The sequence below is a fragment of the Zalophus californianus genome, chromosome 12 (assembly GCF_009762305.2).
Source record: "Zalophus californianus isolate mZalCal1 chromosome 12, mZalCal1.pri.v2, whole genome shotgun sequence".
Lineage (NCBI taxonomy): Eukaryota > Metazoa > Chordata > Mammalia > Carnivora > Otariidae > Zalophus > Zalophus californianus.
This window is the reverse complement of record NC_045606.1, coordinates 65,120,679-65,132,826: the sequence shown is the minus strand read 5'-3', so window position 1 is coordinate 65,132,826 and position 12,148 is coordinate 65,120,679. Positions and strand designations below refer to the sequence as shown.

The 12,148-nt window shown below is 37.7% G+C and overlaps 1 protein-coding gene across 6 annotated transcripts in view; it reads right to left on the bottom strand.

Moving 5' to 3' along the window:
• Positions 1-5,772: 5,772 nt before the first annotated feature.
• The window catches only part of SEPTIN7 (septin 7), a 110,933-nt gene continuing 104,557 nt past the window's right edge, over positions 5,773-12,148 (bottom strand). For all 6 annotated transcript variants that reach the window (XM_027574938.2, XM_027574939.2, XM_027574937.2 and 3 more), the window contains 2 exons: positions 8,445-8,584; positions 5,773-6,831 (listed from right to left, as the gene is read on the bottom strand). In XM_027574938.2, the coding sequence (XP_027430739.1) occupies positions 6,792-6,831; positions 8,445-8,584 (180 nt within the window). In that variant the 3' untranslated portion in view covers positions 5,773-6,791. The remainder of the gene's footprint in view (positions 6,832-8,444; positions 8,585-12,148) is intronic.

Below are 12,148 nucleotides of genomic sequence, written 5' to 3'. Positions count from 1 at the left end.
AGGTGTGGAGGGAGCAGAGGTGCTTTCTGGCTCACAGTGGCCTTCTCAGGAACCACATCTGCACCAGTCACCCTATTGGGCCTGTTGCAGTTCTTCTCGAGGTCTGAAAAACTCTAAGGCAGGGGGAGAGATCCTCCTCTCTTCTCTGGTCAAGAAGAGACTGTAAAGATGTAAGCCTGGACTTACTGAAAGCTGTGGGTTGGGCCCACAGGGACATCTGGTCTGAGTGAGAAGGGGGCAGGGGATAAACCATTCTACACGATGCCTTCCAGAAACCTTGACAGAGGCTTAGCAGGCTCAAAGCCACAGATTTGCTGGCTTTATTCATATTGATACACAAGCCCGTAGAAACTCTTGCAATATTTAGGCAAGAAGATGTATACAGAAATGTTCACTGCAGCATTATTTGTAAAAATCATGTTAACCAGAAAATAGATAAAATGTGGTAGCGGCCTCCTCACACTCTAGCTCTTCTACAGCTGCCTCCCGCATTGAACAGGGCTGAGCTGCAGAAATATATGGTGGAAATGACATTGTGTGACTTCCAAGGCCAGGTGATAAAAGACATTGGGGGCCTGTACCTTGCTCTCTCTTGGATCACTTGTTCTGGGAGAAAGCCAGCCACCATGTCACAAGGACACCCAGGCAGCCCCCTGGAGACGTCCATGGAGCAAGGGACTGAGGCCTCCTGACATCAGCTTGCCAATGGTCTGAGTGAGCCATCTTGGAAGTAGGCCCTCCAGCCCCAGGCAAGCCCTCAGACGACTATAGCCCAAAGTCAGCATCTTTAATGCTACTCTCCAGCCAGAACCACCCTGCTAATTTCCGGCCTACAAAAACTAAGATGATGAATGTTATTAAAATCTAACTATAGTTGTTACTAAGGCATTTATTAGGGGGCGTTTGTTGCTTCGCAAGTAGCAATAGCTAATACAAATGTTATATAATCATACATTGAATTTCTAATCTGCTTATTTTTTATTTTATTATTAAATATTTGAGAGACAGTGAGCGGGGTGGGGGGCAAAGGGAGGGGGAAGGCGAGAATCTCAAGCCAACTCCCCGCTGAGCCTGGAGCTTGATCCCACTACCCCGAGATCATGACCTGAGCCAAAACCCAGAGTCACTCAACCAACTGCACCACTCAGGTGCCCTGTTATTTTTTAAACATTTTATTTTTTTATAAGTAATCTCTACACTCAACATGGAGCTCAAACTCACAACACTGAGATCCAGAGTTGCATGCTCTACTGACTGATCCAGCCAGGCGCCCCTAGTCCGCTTTTTAAAAAGGGGTTAAATAGGCACATCATAGAATTCTACTGAGCTTTAACTGAGAATCTATGTGAACTTTATGTATTTGGCACATAGCAGGCACTCAATATGCTTGTTGCTGCACTCTTCTCTGGTTTCGTTTCCTTCCCTCGGATTCCCAGCTGAATTTCCCCTCATTTGATAAACAGGTATTCTTCCTAGTTTGAATATTGTCACAATATTCCCATTTGGTAGGATGAGTCCATCTGTTCTCACAGTACAAGCTGGAGAAAAAGCCCATCTCTTCAGGACATGAGGTATATATATAATTGGGCCAACCCCATCTGAATGCAGAGATCACAGAAGGTAAGCTTGCCTCAGTGACTTCTACTCCATCTTCTACCCCAAGCACCTCACTCTGAAGGATGGGGTCTAACTAGGCACTAATGAAGTGGAATTTAGGGAAAGAACATGCCAACTTGAGTTCCTGGCACTTCTACCCAGCAACCCTAAGGTCTCAGGAAGATTTTATTTTGGTGTCTGAATGAAAGAACTTTTTTTTTTTTAAAGTAACCATGCTAAGCCATAGATTTAATCACATGAGATTTATCCCTATAAATAAAATGGACAGCTCCCTCCACTACTACTGGACAAAATATAGATTCCTTGACTTCTGAAAAGCAGGGGGGAAAAGTTCACATTAACACCAAGGACTGTGCCAGGGAACCCATCACTTCACCCACCACTTGCCAAGTTGCTTAAATTATTGGCTTATCCAAAATACAGGGAACTTTTCTGTGCCTGCAAATCTAGTGGAGCATATATTTAAATATGAAAAAGACCAGAGAAATTCAAAGACACTGTAATTAAATGAGGAAAAGAAAAGTTGTAAACCCTTGCTAGACCAAGTCAGTTCAGTACTCCACACTTTGGTGAGAACCAGCCCCTCATCCCAGCCCCCACCCAGGGGGGATTCTGGGGTCCGTTTCCTTGTTAATATCCAGGGTGAACTGTTGTGCCTTGCAACACACCTAAAAGCTAGGAAAGCTAAGCAGGACTACTTTGAAAAGAGCGAGAACAAATAGACATTTCTTGGCAGTGTCTTACTATCCCCACATTAACTCCCCATCTTATGCCATGTCTTCACAGACCTATTTTCAAGTGTCCACTACTGTCTTTCTCCATCCCAAAGGATTTCAGAAAGCCTGAGTGGCCTTAGATTTCGGCAGGTCCAAATACTGCACCTTGAACAGTGGCTCTGTGTGGCCAAGGGTGTTTCAGCCTATCCTTTGAGAGCCTGGCACAGAACAAGGTCCCCTTTCACTTGACCCTCTTTTGCTAACACAAAGCTGTTTGGCTGGGCCCAGCACTCCATGGGGCAAATGTTCAGGCCAAGAATAGTCTTCATTCTTCCTGTGAAGCTTTGAAAGGCTTCTAAAGAACACAGGAAATTGTCAACCCTTATTTTCTGTTGAAAACGGCTGACACTTAACTTTGAATATTCTATGGATTAATCCCAAATCATGGGGACCAATTTGCTTGAAAAGAAGCAATTTTTTTTCAACCATGTCAGAGATTAGATACTCCGATAAACAATCTCAGCATTACTTGCAAAGAATGATGTATTTTGTAACCCCCATTACTGGCACTGTAAAAAACCCACTTTTCACCAAAATAATCTTATTTCCATGGTGTGCCCTGTCAAAACATACTTCACATAGTAACTCCAAAAGGCTTTGTCTACAAAGAAGCAGGTCTAAAGACTTACCAAAGCACCATGCAAACTTACTAAAAATGCACCATCATTTAAAGTTGGGGAAAAACAATACTCTTTGTCATGGGCCCAGCATCACTGCTTCCATCAACATCCAAGGATAATCTCTCAGGGTCCTGATACCCTCACATGAGCAGTCAGAATGTAATCTTCACTCTGAACCAGCAAAGGATATATGGGCCCTACTTTATAGCTGGAGAAACAAATGTTCAGAAAGGAAAGTAACATGCCCAGTTCACACAGAGATGGGATTTGAACATAGATGATTAGTGTCTAGCACACACCAGGTGGTTGCATGGCCTAAGACTGAAGCACATAGGCCCTGATATCATCACCAAGACTGGCTCAAACTCCAGCTCTGCCAGTCACCCCTTGTCTCCTAGGTAAGTCACTGAACATCTCCAAGCCTGATTCCAGTCTGTGAAAGGATGATACCGGTATCTATTAAGGTTTAAATGAAGATAATGCACAAAAACTAGTTAACTTACCATTGGAACATAGTAAGTGTTCAATACATGGATAAATGCCATTATTACAAAGGGGTAGGGAAAATATCCTGAATGAAACACAGGGACTTTTGTTTACATTCGCAAGCTTTTTATTAGAAAAGACTTCAATTTACTGGAGTGGCAGACAATAATTTTTCCTTTCACATCAAGTAGGATACCACAGCAGTCTTCACTAGGACATCCTCGGGGAGTCAACAAAACTATTAATGATCTACATACTACCTAGATCAATGGCTTCCAAAGTGGAATGAGCTAGATGATTCACTGGGGCTTAAGAGTACTAAACTTCTTTCCTCCACTTTAAAATTCTGTTTCATAATGTTCACAGTAACATAGTAGTACATGCATACAATTTATTATACAATTGTAATTATGGATACATGCTGAAAAATATTTAATAAGGAAACAGGGTAAAGTTTGGAGATAGTGATCTAGATGACTTGCTAAGTCAACATTCTGCTCTTGCTGCATTATCACGGCATCTTATACGCTTTCCTCTTGCTTTTTCCTCACCTACTATACACCTACCTCCACATTACTAGGTCAGTTTCTCCAAGAGGATAAAGGGCACGAAAAGTGGTGGCCGGGAGGGGAGGGTCCTCAGAATGTGCAGGTGGTAGAGCAATACCAAACTAATGAGTCTGAGAGGCAGGAGCCTGTATGTATCTCCTCAGCTTTCAAGAGTATGACCTAAGCTACACAGAAATAAGCCATATGTCCAATCAATTCATTTATTAACTTCCCTGGTTACTTGTGAACGTGATAATGAGTCAAGTAGAATTCATCCCACTAGGTGGCAGTAAAGCTCTATCACTGCGGTGCCCAAATCAAGCCACTGGGACTGGGATTGACTAATCCTGCATACTTAGAAAGATAGTGGTTACCAAGTTAGTTCAATCATATAATGTCTCTAGACAATGGAGACTAGGCATTATTGTTTTGTTGTTTACAAGCTGGCCTTTCCTTATGCCTTCGTCAATGTTACATGTATTATGAGTGATCATATAGTTCTCAGAAATCCACAAGCCATATAGCAAAAATAGCCCTCAATATGCTTGAAAAGCCTGGAGTCAACAATCAAAAGACCCAGTAAGGTTGTACAGGTCCCATATCAGATTCAGGTAAAACCTTAGGTATGACAAGGATAAGGATTTGTGCAAATTTTTACTAGGGTAGTAGAATAAAGGTGACTTACAAACTTAACACAATATACAGAATTTTTAAATGGTACCTATGAGGACCTGTTTCTAGGAGTAATACTTCACTAGTTAGGCAGGTGGTCTAATATAAAGTTTTCCATTTTGCAGTCTCCAAATTCAATAGGTTGTTAACTCCCTAAAACCAAACCTTTCTGGTTACAGGTGTTAACCCAATCTCTCTTAACATAGGAACCAAAACAAAAAACTCCTGTTATTCTGGAACACCTGATGCTAGTCTTGGACTAACAGGCAATTTATTTTTAAAAAGCCACTCATACCATGTTATGTCCTCCAATAGCAGAAGGCATTTTAGGATTAACAAAACTTTTCCAAGACAATTTTTAACTAGTGATAGCCATCAAATAAGAATAAATATTTACTACGGTATTCCTAAATCATGTTTTTAATGGCTCATGAGATCTACTTTAAATATAGCAACCCTGGGGTGAACTTACATGTAAAGTCAAGATACTGTAACATGAATAATCTGTTTTACATTTTGGATTTATGTATCTTTGAAAAGCAATAAGGATCTTTCAAGCATACTGACTTATTTAAATCCTTCAGCCTGTGAAGCCAACAAAAATAAGAATTAGCAGTTACTTCTGCTTGGATCATCAATTTTAAAAAGTAACAAACATGGTGAAACTTTTTAAGGTAATGAACTGGGTTGCATTAATTATACTTAAAATGCCATAAAGCATTATGTTAAAATCTCTATCATTTGACCTAGTGAAATTATACCACTTTCTTTCCAGTTAAAAAGTTTCAGTTTCCAGGGACATGAGAGTTTACCTAATGTGAATGAGTTGGAATTTTTCTCAGAGGAATAACATATTAATGAGATAGTACTGAGTAGACATACTGTATATCTCATAAATTAGAAAACCAATAATACATAACCATTCCAAATGAAATAAACATGCAAAAGATGAGATACAATTGTGGAGGAGGCAAATTCAAGTTGAAAAGTTTCTCCCCAAACATATTCTAATCTTGTGTATCAGCTGTAGAATATTTAAGAGCCCACACTCTATTACATCACAACATTGTTTATTATGTGAATTTTTTTACAATACAAACAAAAAAAAATACAGAAATGCAATATATGAATACAGCTAAATGCAGAACGGTGACTTTTTTTCTTTTCAAGAGGCCATGATTCCCATTTCTAGTAAAATAAAGAGACGGCACATAGGTAGAAATAGGTTGGTCGTTAGCTTCACAATTTTGCCTAGAAATGATCTATAAATGCATTTTTCCCCCTGCTACTTACCATAAAGTGTAAAAAGGGAATTAAAGGAAAGTTTCCTTGTTGGTTCCTACCATATGAAAGATGCTATATTCTATTTTAGTAGGACCAATATATGGAAAATACCTAAATAAAATGTTATTACAAAAATGAAGCAGTAATGAGATTCCGGCTAAAGAGGGCACTAAATGAGAATAACATATATTTAAAGAATCCAAAACAAACAAATAAACAAAAGAAGGTTGTTATAAAAAAGCTCTAGGTGCATTGTAAGCATATAGGATTTTTTTTCCATGTGTATTTTTAAACAATGGAAGTGTCAAAAAATAGGGTCAACTGTGTTAGACTAAATTACATTATTGTATACGCTGCACTGAATGGAATCTTTGTATTATAATTATCATAGAGAAGCATAGTTTGCATCATATTATGGCAATTTATCCTCAATGAAAACCTTCCAGAGTCCTTTTATTTTGGAATATCCTGTAAACAATCAAACCACCAGAACATGATTGTACAACAGTAAAATGTTTTCTTGCATTAAATTGAAGACATCTGTTTAATAAAAAAAAAAAAGTAGGAAAGGTACTTAGAGCTGTTAGTTTCTAAGTACACAACACCCTAGACAATTCAAGGCATCTTATTCTCCATCAAGAACAAAAAAATAATAATAATTTTTGTCATGCTGTTAAATCCATCATTAAGGATAAAACTGGTGCAAATTGGTCAAACGGATCCAACAAACACTGATGTCCAAGCTGGCATATTGGCAACTAATACGTAACTGGTGGTCAATAGAGGGTTTAAAAGATCTTCCCTTTCTTCTTGTTCTTTTCCAAGGTTCTAAATGGTTAAAGGAAAATAATCAAAATGAGTAGTCATGTTATAAACATTACAGCCAATACATGACAGTAGCACTGGCTAATCCAGCTACAACTGTGTTAGATTTTCCAACACTACTTTTTTATTTAAAAAAATAAAAGGGGTGCCTGGGTGGCTCAGTCAGTTAAGCGTCATTGGACTCTTGATTTCGGCTCAGGTCATGATCTCAGGGTTGTGAGATCGAGCCCCGTGCTGGGTCCGCACTGGCTGTGGAGCTGTGCTTAAGATTCTCTCTCTCCCTCTCCCTCTGTACCCCCCAACTCTGCTCTCTTTCTTTCTCAAAAGTAAATAAATAAATTTAAAAAAATAAGGCTTAGAAATGAGTAATGAGGACAATTAACAGACAATTGAATATTTGACCAAATTTCAGGATAAAAAATAAAAATAGGACAAAAATCCATTTTTAATGTATGAGAACAATTCTTTACAAATGAAATAGTGCAAACTGAAAAATATCAACTGACATCAAATACAGTATCCTTTCACGGTCATTTGAATTCTGAATTACATTTGCTTTTACCAATAGATTTTCCTCTTTGCTGAGGAAAAGTTAATAGAAGGACAGTGTTATAGAACAAACATCAACCTTGAAAATACTTAGCAGTGAGGGTAGACTGTAGAATTTTTACAGGGATATAACTTTTCAGTTTTTAATGGGACTAAAAAGAAAGAGAACAAAGTCAAGGTACAAATATTACTGAGTTTTGTGTAAACTAAGAACAAGTAACTGATCAGTTGTATTTGGAATCAGATATCCAAAATTTTATCTTAAATAATTTTAATAAAGATTTTATTTATTTGACAGAGAGAGACATAGAGAGAGAGGGAACACAAGCAGGGGGAGTGGGAGAGGGAGAAGCAGCCTTCCCGCCGAGCAGAGAGCCTGATGTGGGGCTCGATCCCAGGACCCTGAGACCATGACCCAAGCTGAAGGCAGACGCTTAACGACTGAGCCACCCAGGCGCCCCAAGAAATAATTTTTATCCTAAAGAAATAATTCAACACAACTAAAACATACCCCTAAATGTATAAAAGATCTTTGTAGCAGTGTTTTCTATGTTTGCCAATGATTGAACACAACTATTCTGTCCAACAACTGAAGGGAGGAGATAAGAGATTGATTATGGTGAGTCAACTAGGGAGAATGCTATGAAGCTATGAAATTATAATTAGGAAGACTGTTAAGCCACGGAAAATGTTTGTAATGAAAAGAAATACTGTTAGAGTAGACAGATTGCATCCATCTATATAAAAATATTCATCCATGAAATTAACTGTGCTTGGGTGATAATGGGTAAGGTCTTTTATTTATTTATTTTTAAAGATTTTATTTATTTATTTGAGAGCGTGAGTGCTCAGGAGCCAGGGGAGGGGAAGAGGGAGAGGGAGAAGCAGACTCCTCACTGAGCAGGGAGTCCGACGCAGGACTGGATCCCAGGACCCTGGGATCATGACCTGAGCTGAAGGCAGATGCTTAACCGACTGAACCACCCACAAGGTCTTTTAAAATAAATAAGATGATTATTCCTTAAAACATTAATACACACATTTCTTAGGAATCTGATATTAATTACCTGGAAGAGTTCTGTTGTTCTAAAATACGTTGTTGGGCTTCCCAGTTTGCTTTCTCATCTTCAAACTGACGACGTTTTTCCTCTAATTCTTTGTGCTGTGCTTCCAAATTCTTTTTCATTTGCTCATGGCGCCTTTGGAGCTAAATCACAGCACGATACATAAAATGAAACTGTTTAATAAATCAGGAGCAGGATTAAGTTTCACCCAGACATCCTAATGTTATAAGCACTGAGTTCTTGTGCTGTAAATTCAGAATACCACCTGGAAAGCACTGTCTAGGATTTCTCCTTCTGTAGGACTTGCCACCCAAAAGACCAGTGACCCAAGAGAATAATTTTGGGAAATGGGGAAAAAAACGTGCAACAAGTTTATAGTTGTGTTGCACTTACAATGGACATACCCTATCTTATTTATCATCTCATTTTTCATTACTCATAAGCATGCAGAAACAAGGCAAAGAAGACATCACTGTCCTCATTGTACAGATGAGCAAACAGCTGCAGAGTTTAAGTCACTTGCCCAAGATTATTAGCCAGGAAATTGGATTTAACCGGTCTCCTAATTCCAAGTTCAGAAAGCTGAGACAAGTGGAAAGAAAGCAGGTAGATAAGGACTTAAAAAAGAGCTTCAAGATCACAGTAAGCTTCCCTAATTCCTATAAAGCAGTGGTTTCTCAAATGTTAGCTTCGTACAAATCACCAAGAGTGCTTGCTCAAAATATAGAATACTGGATCTCACCTATATTGAATTAGAATCTTTGAGTGTTAAGACTAGAAATCTGCATTTTCAACAAGCCCTAGTGATTTCAATGCAGGTATTTTTCCTACATTGAGAATTAATGCTGTAAAGAATGCTGGCTGAGAAGTAGAAACACTCTTGCAAAGTAACTGCAGAAACAAAGAGCTTATCTAACGGTTCTTTAAATATTTTCATTTAGGCGCTAGTCAATCTATTCCTGAAGAAAACAGTCATACCAATAAAAAAAAAAATCAGGTTGAATCTAAATACACTTAATATCTAAAAAGTATTCAAAACTTTCAGATGTCCAGGAATCATGTTCTATTAATGATCATACTACATCATACTGAATTTGGATTATAGTAAAATTTTGTATATAGCCTGTTTTCTCAATCATTTTGTAAACAACAAAGACTGACTTCATATTTATTCCTACTGCAAATATTTCATGCAATTCCTACAAAACAAAACCATCTAAGATAAATTTAAGCAAACATGAGTCAATGTGAGATGTCATCTTCCTGACTGTAGCAAACAAGTTACTAAGAAAATATCAGAAAATAGGAACACAGGAAAATGCCTCTAGTTATTAAAAAAAAAAAATGCAGCGGAATCATAAACACACAATTCACAATAGTTACTTCAGAGAAGGAGAACGAGAACTACCATAGAGAGGTACACAGGGGCTTAAATGAACTAATGAGGTCTTATTTTTTAAGCTGGGTAGGAGTTGGCAGGTATTCATCATTCTTTATCTGTACATTCCTGTTAATAAGTATCTTTTGTGTTAATTGCATGTAGGTAGAAAGTACTGGTTACAAGCCCTCTCAAGGGACCGTTAGGGTTAGATGTCTTCCAAAATTCTGACTTTTTCAGATTTTAGAAAGACAATATTACTTAGAAAGGTGTATATATTACATTTACAAAACACCTCCTGGGCTGTCTAGGGTAGCACCTACCTTAGCATTACTATTTTTTGCAGTAAATTTTATAAATATTCACATCAAGTGGAATAAAACAATTAGTTCTATGTCTGGTTTTGCAGTTTTCAGAGTTTGTTAGGATTTAGGATTTGAATCTGTGGATACATGATTGTGGACTTGCCTAGTGATTAAGAGCAAACTTAAAGAACTAATGGGTTCAACTTAGAACAATATGCAGCACTGACCAAGCTAATTTATCCTTCCTCTCATGTATAAAAAGGGAGATGGACAATTATATCTACCTCATAGGGTTATGGTGTGGATTTAATGACACAATAAGGATGCTTAGTACTGTGCCTGATGCACTGTGCTGCGGGATATTAGCAGCTGTGCCCTAAACAAACATTTCTAGCACTACTGAACTTGAGAAAAAACTGTATTAAACAAGGTTATGTAGGTCTCTTCATCTATATATTTATATACTTATATAGCTTACGGTATCAGGAGAAACTTGGCAGATCTTTTTATAGGTTCTTCCAATGCTAAGAAAGATTTCATCCTTCAAAGAGTAAAGTTTCTCAAAACTCTGTTTTCACCACTCATAGAAATCATAAAAACTCTTGAAGGGTTTTTCAGCTACAGTTTCATAATTATTTGTTTATAACATTTACTCCTAGGAGCAGTTACTAAAATATGTCTACAGCAAATGTAAATTCAACTACTTTTAGATTTTCAATGAAATCTAAGAGGAGAGGTAATACAGACTCTTGATTATTCTTGTTTTTATTCCCCTCTGTTATAGATTTTCCAGATTATTCACTAGTGAAAGGGTAGAAACTCAAACGGACAGAGTTAATAAAAGGCTGATAAATAGAAAGACTAAACTTAATCTCCAAAATGTCATCTTGTTAATGACAGATGCTAGGGATGCTATTCCTGCAGCGCTTTGCAGTCTCAAAATGGAAGGAACTATTCCATATCTTTGCTGCATTAAGTTTATGACAAATGTAACAATGGTCAAAGTGGTTTGTTTTTTTAAAGTAAGAGATCACATGTAAAGCCTAGTAATTTAAGAGTAATCTAATGTGGAATATAAACATTTCCTCGAAATTACTCATTATTTTACACTTATTCCATGCATTCTATTTAGTGGATTAAAATACTTTTGATTATTTAGTCAAAGAGGGTTTCAGTATTTTATGCAGTAATTACAAAAGCAATGAGATCAACCATAAGAATGTAAACAAAATAGATCTGAATCCCCTTTTATTAAAGATTTTATTTATTTGACAGAGAGAGAGAGAGAGAGAGAGAGAGAGAGAGAGAGAGAGAGAGGGAGAGAGAGAGAGAGAGAGAGAGGGGGAACACAAGCCGGGGGAGTGGGAGAGGGAGGAGCAGGCTTCCCACCAAGTGGGGAGCCTGATGCAGGGCTCGATCCCAGGACCCTGGGATCATGACCTGAGCCAAAGGCAGAGGCTTAACGAATGAGCCAACCAGGCACCCCGTGAATCCCCTTTTAATATATTTAGATACAAACATTAGTGGAGCCACATATAAACACAGGAGTCTCACTGAATTTTAACATTAAAGGTCATTTTAAAAATATTTCATATTAATATCTATCAAACCAACTATTACTTGAATCTCATGTTAATGTTTTTTTCCTCCATCTTTCACTTCTTGAAGGAAATGTAAGGAAATGTCTTCTAGGTCTTTTTGATTTATAGAAACTAAATGTATGCCTCAACATCCAAGGTAGTAGATAAGCTTGCTGGGATGCTTTGTCACTACTTTACCAATTTGCTAACACTGGCAATTACTCTGACACTATTATTGCAAATATGCCCAACTCATTTACAACAAAATCACATTCCTTCTGTTTTCTTCCCTTTGGCTGTCTGTAATTTATCCTGGCAAGCCCTTAGTTCAGTTAAAGTTCTTTCTTTTGTTCTCTCATTCATATGCAAATAACTCTGGTTTATTATTATTATTCTAATACTAGTTTTTATTCTTACGTCCACCCAAAACTCTTGATCTTTACT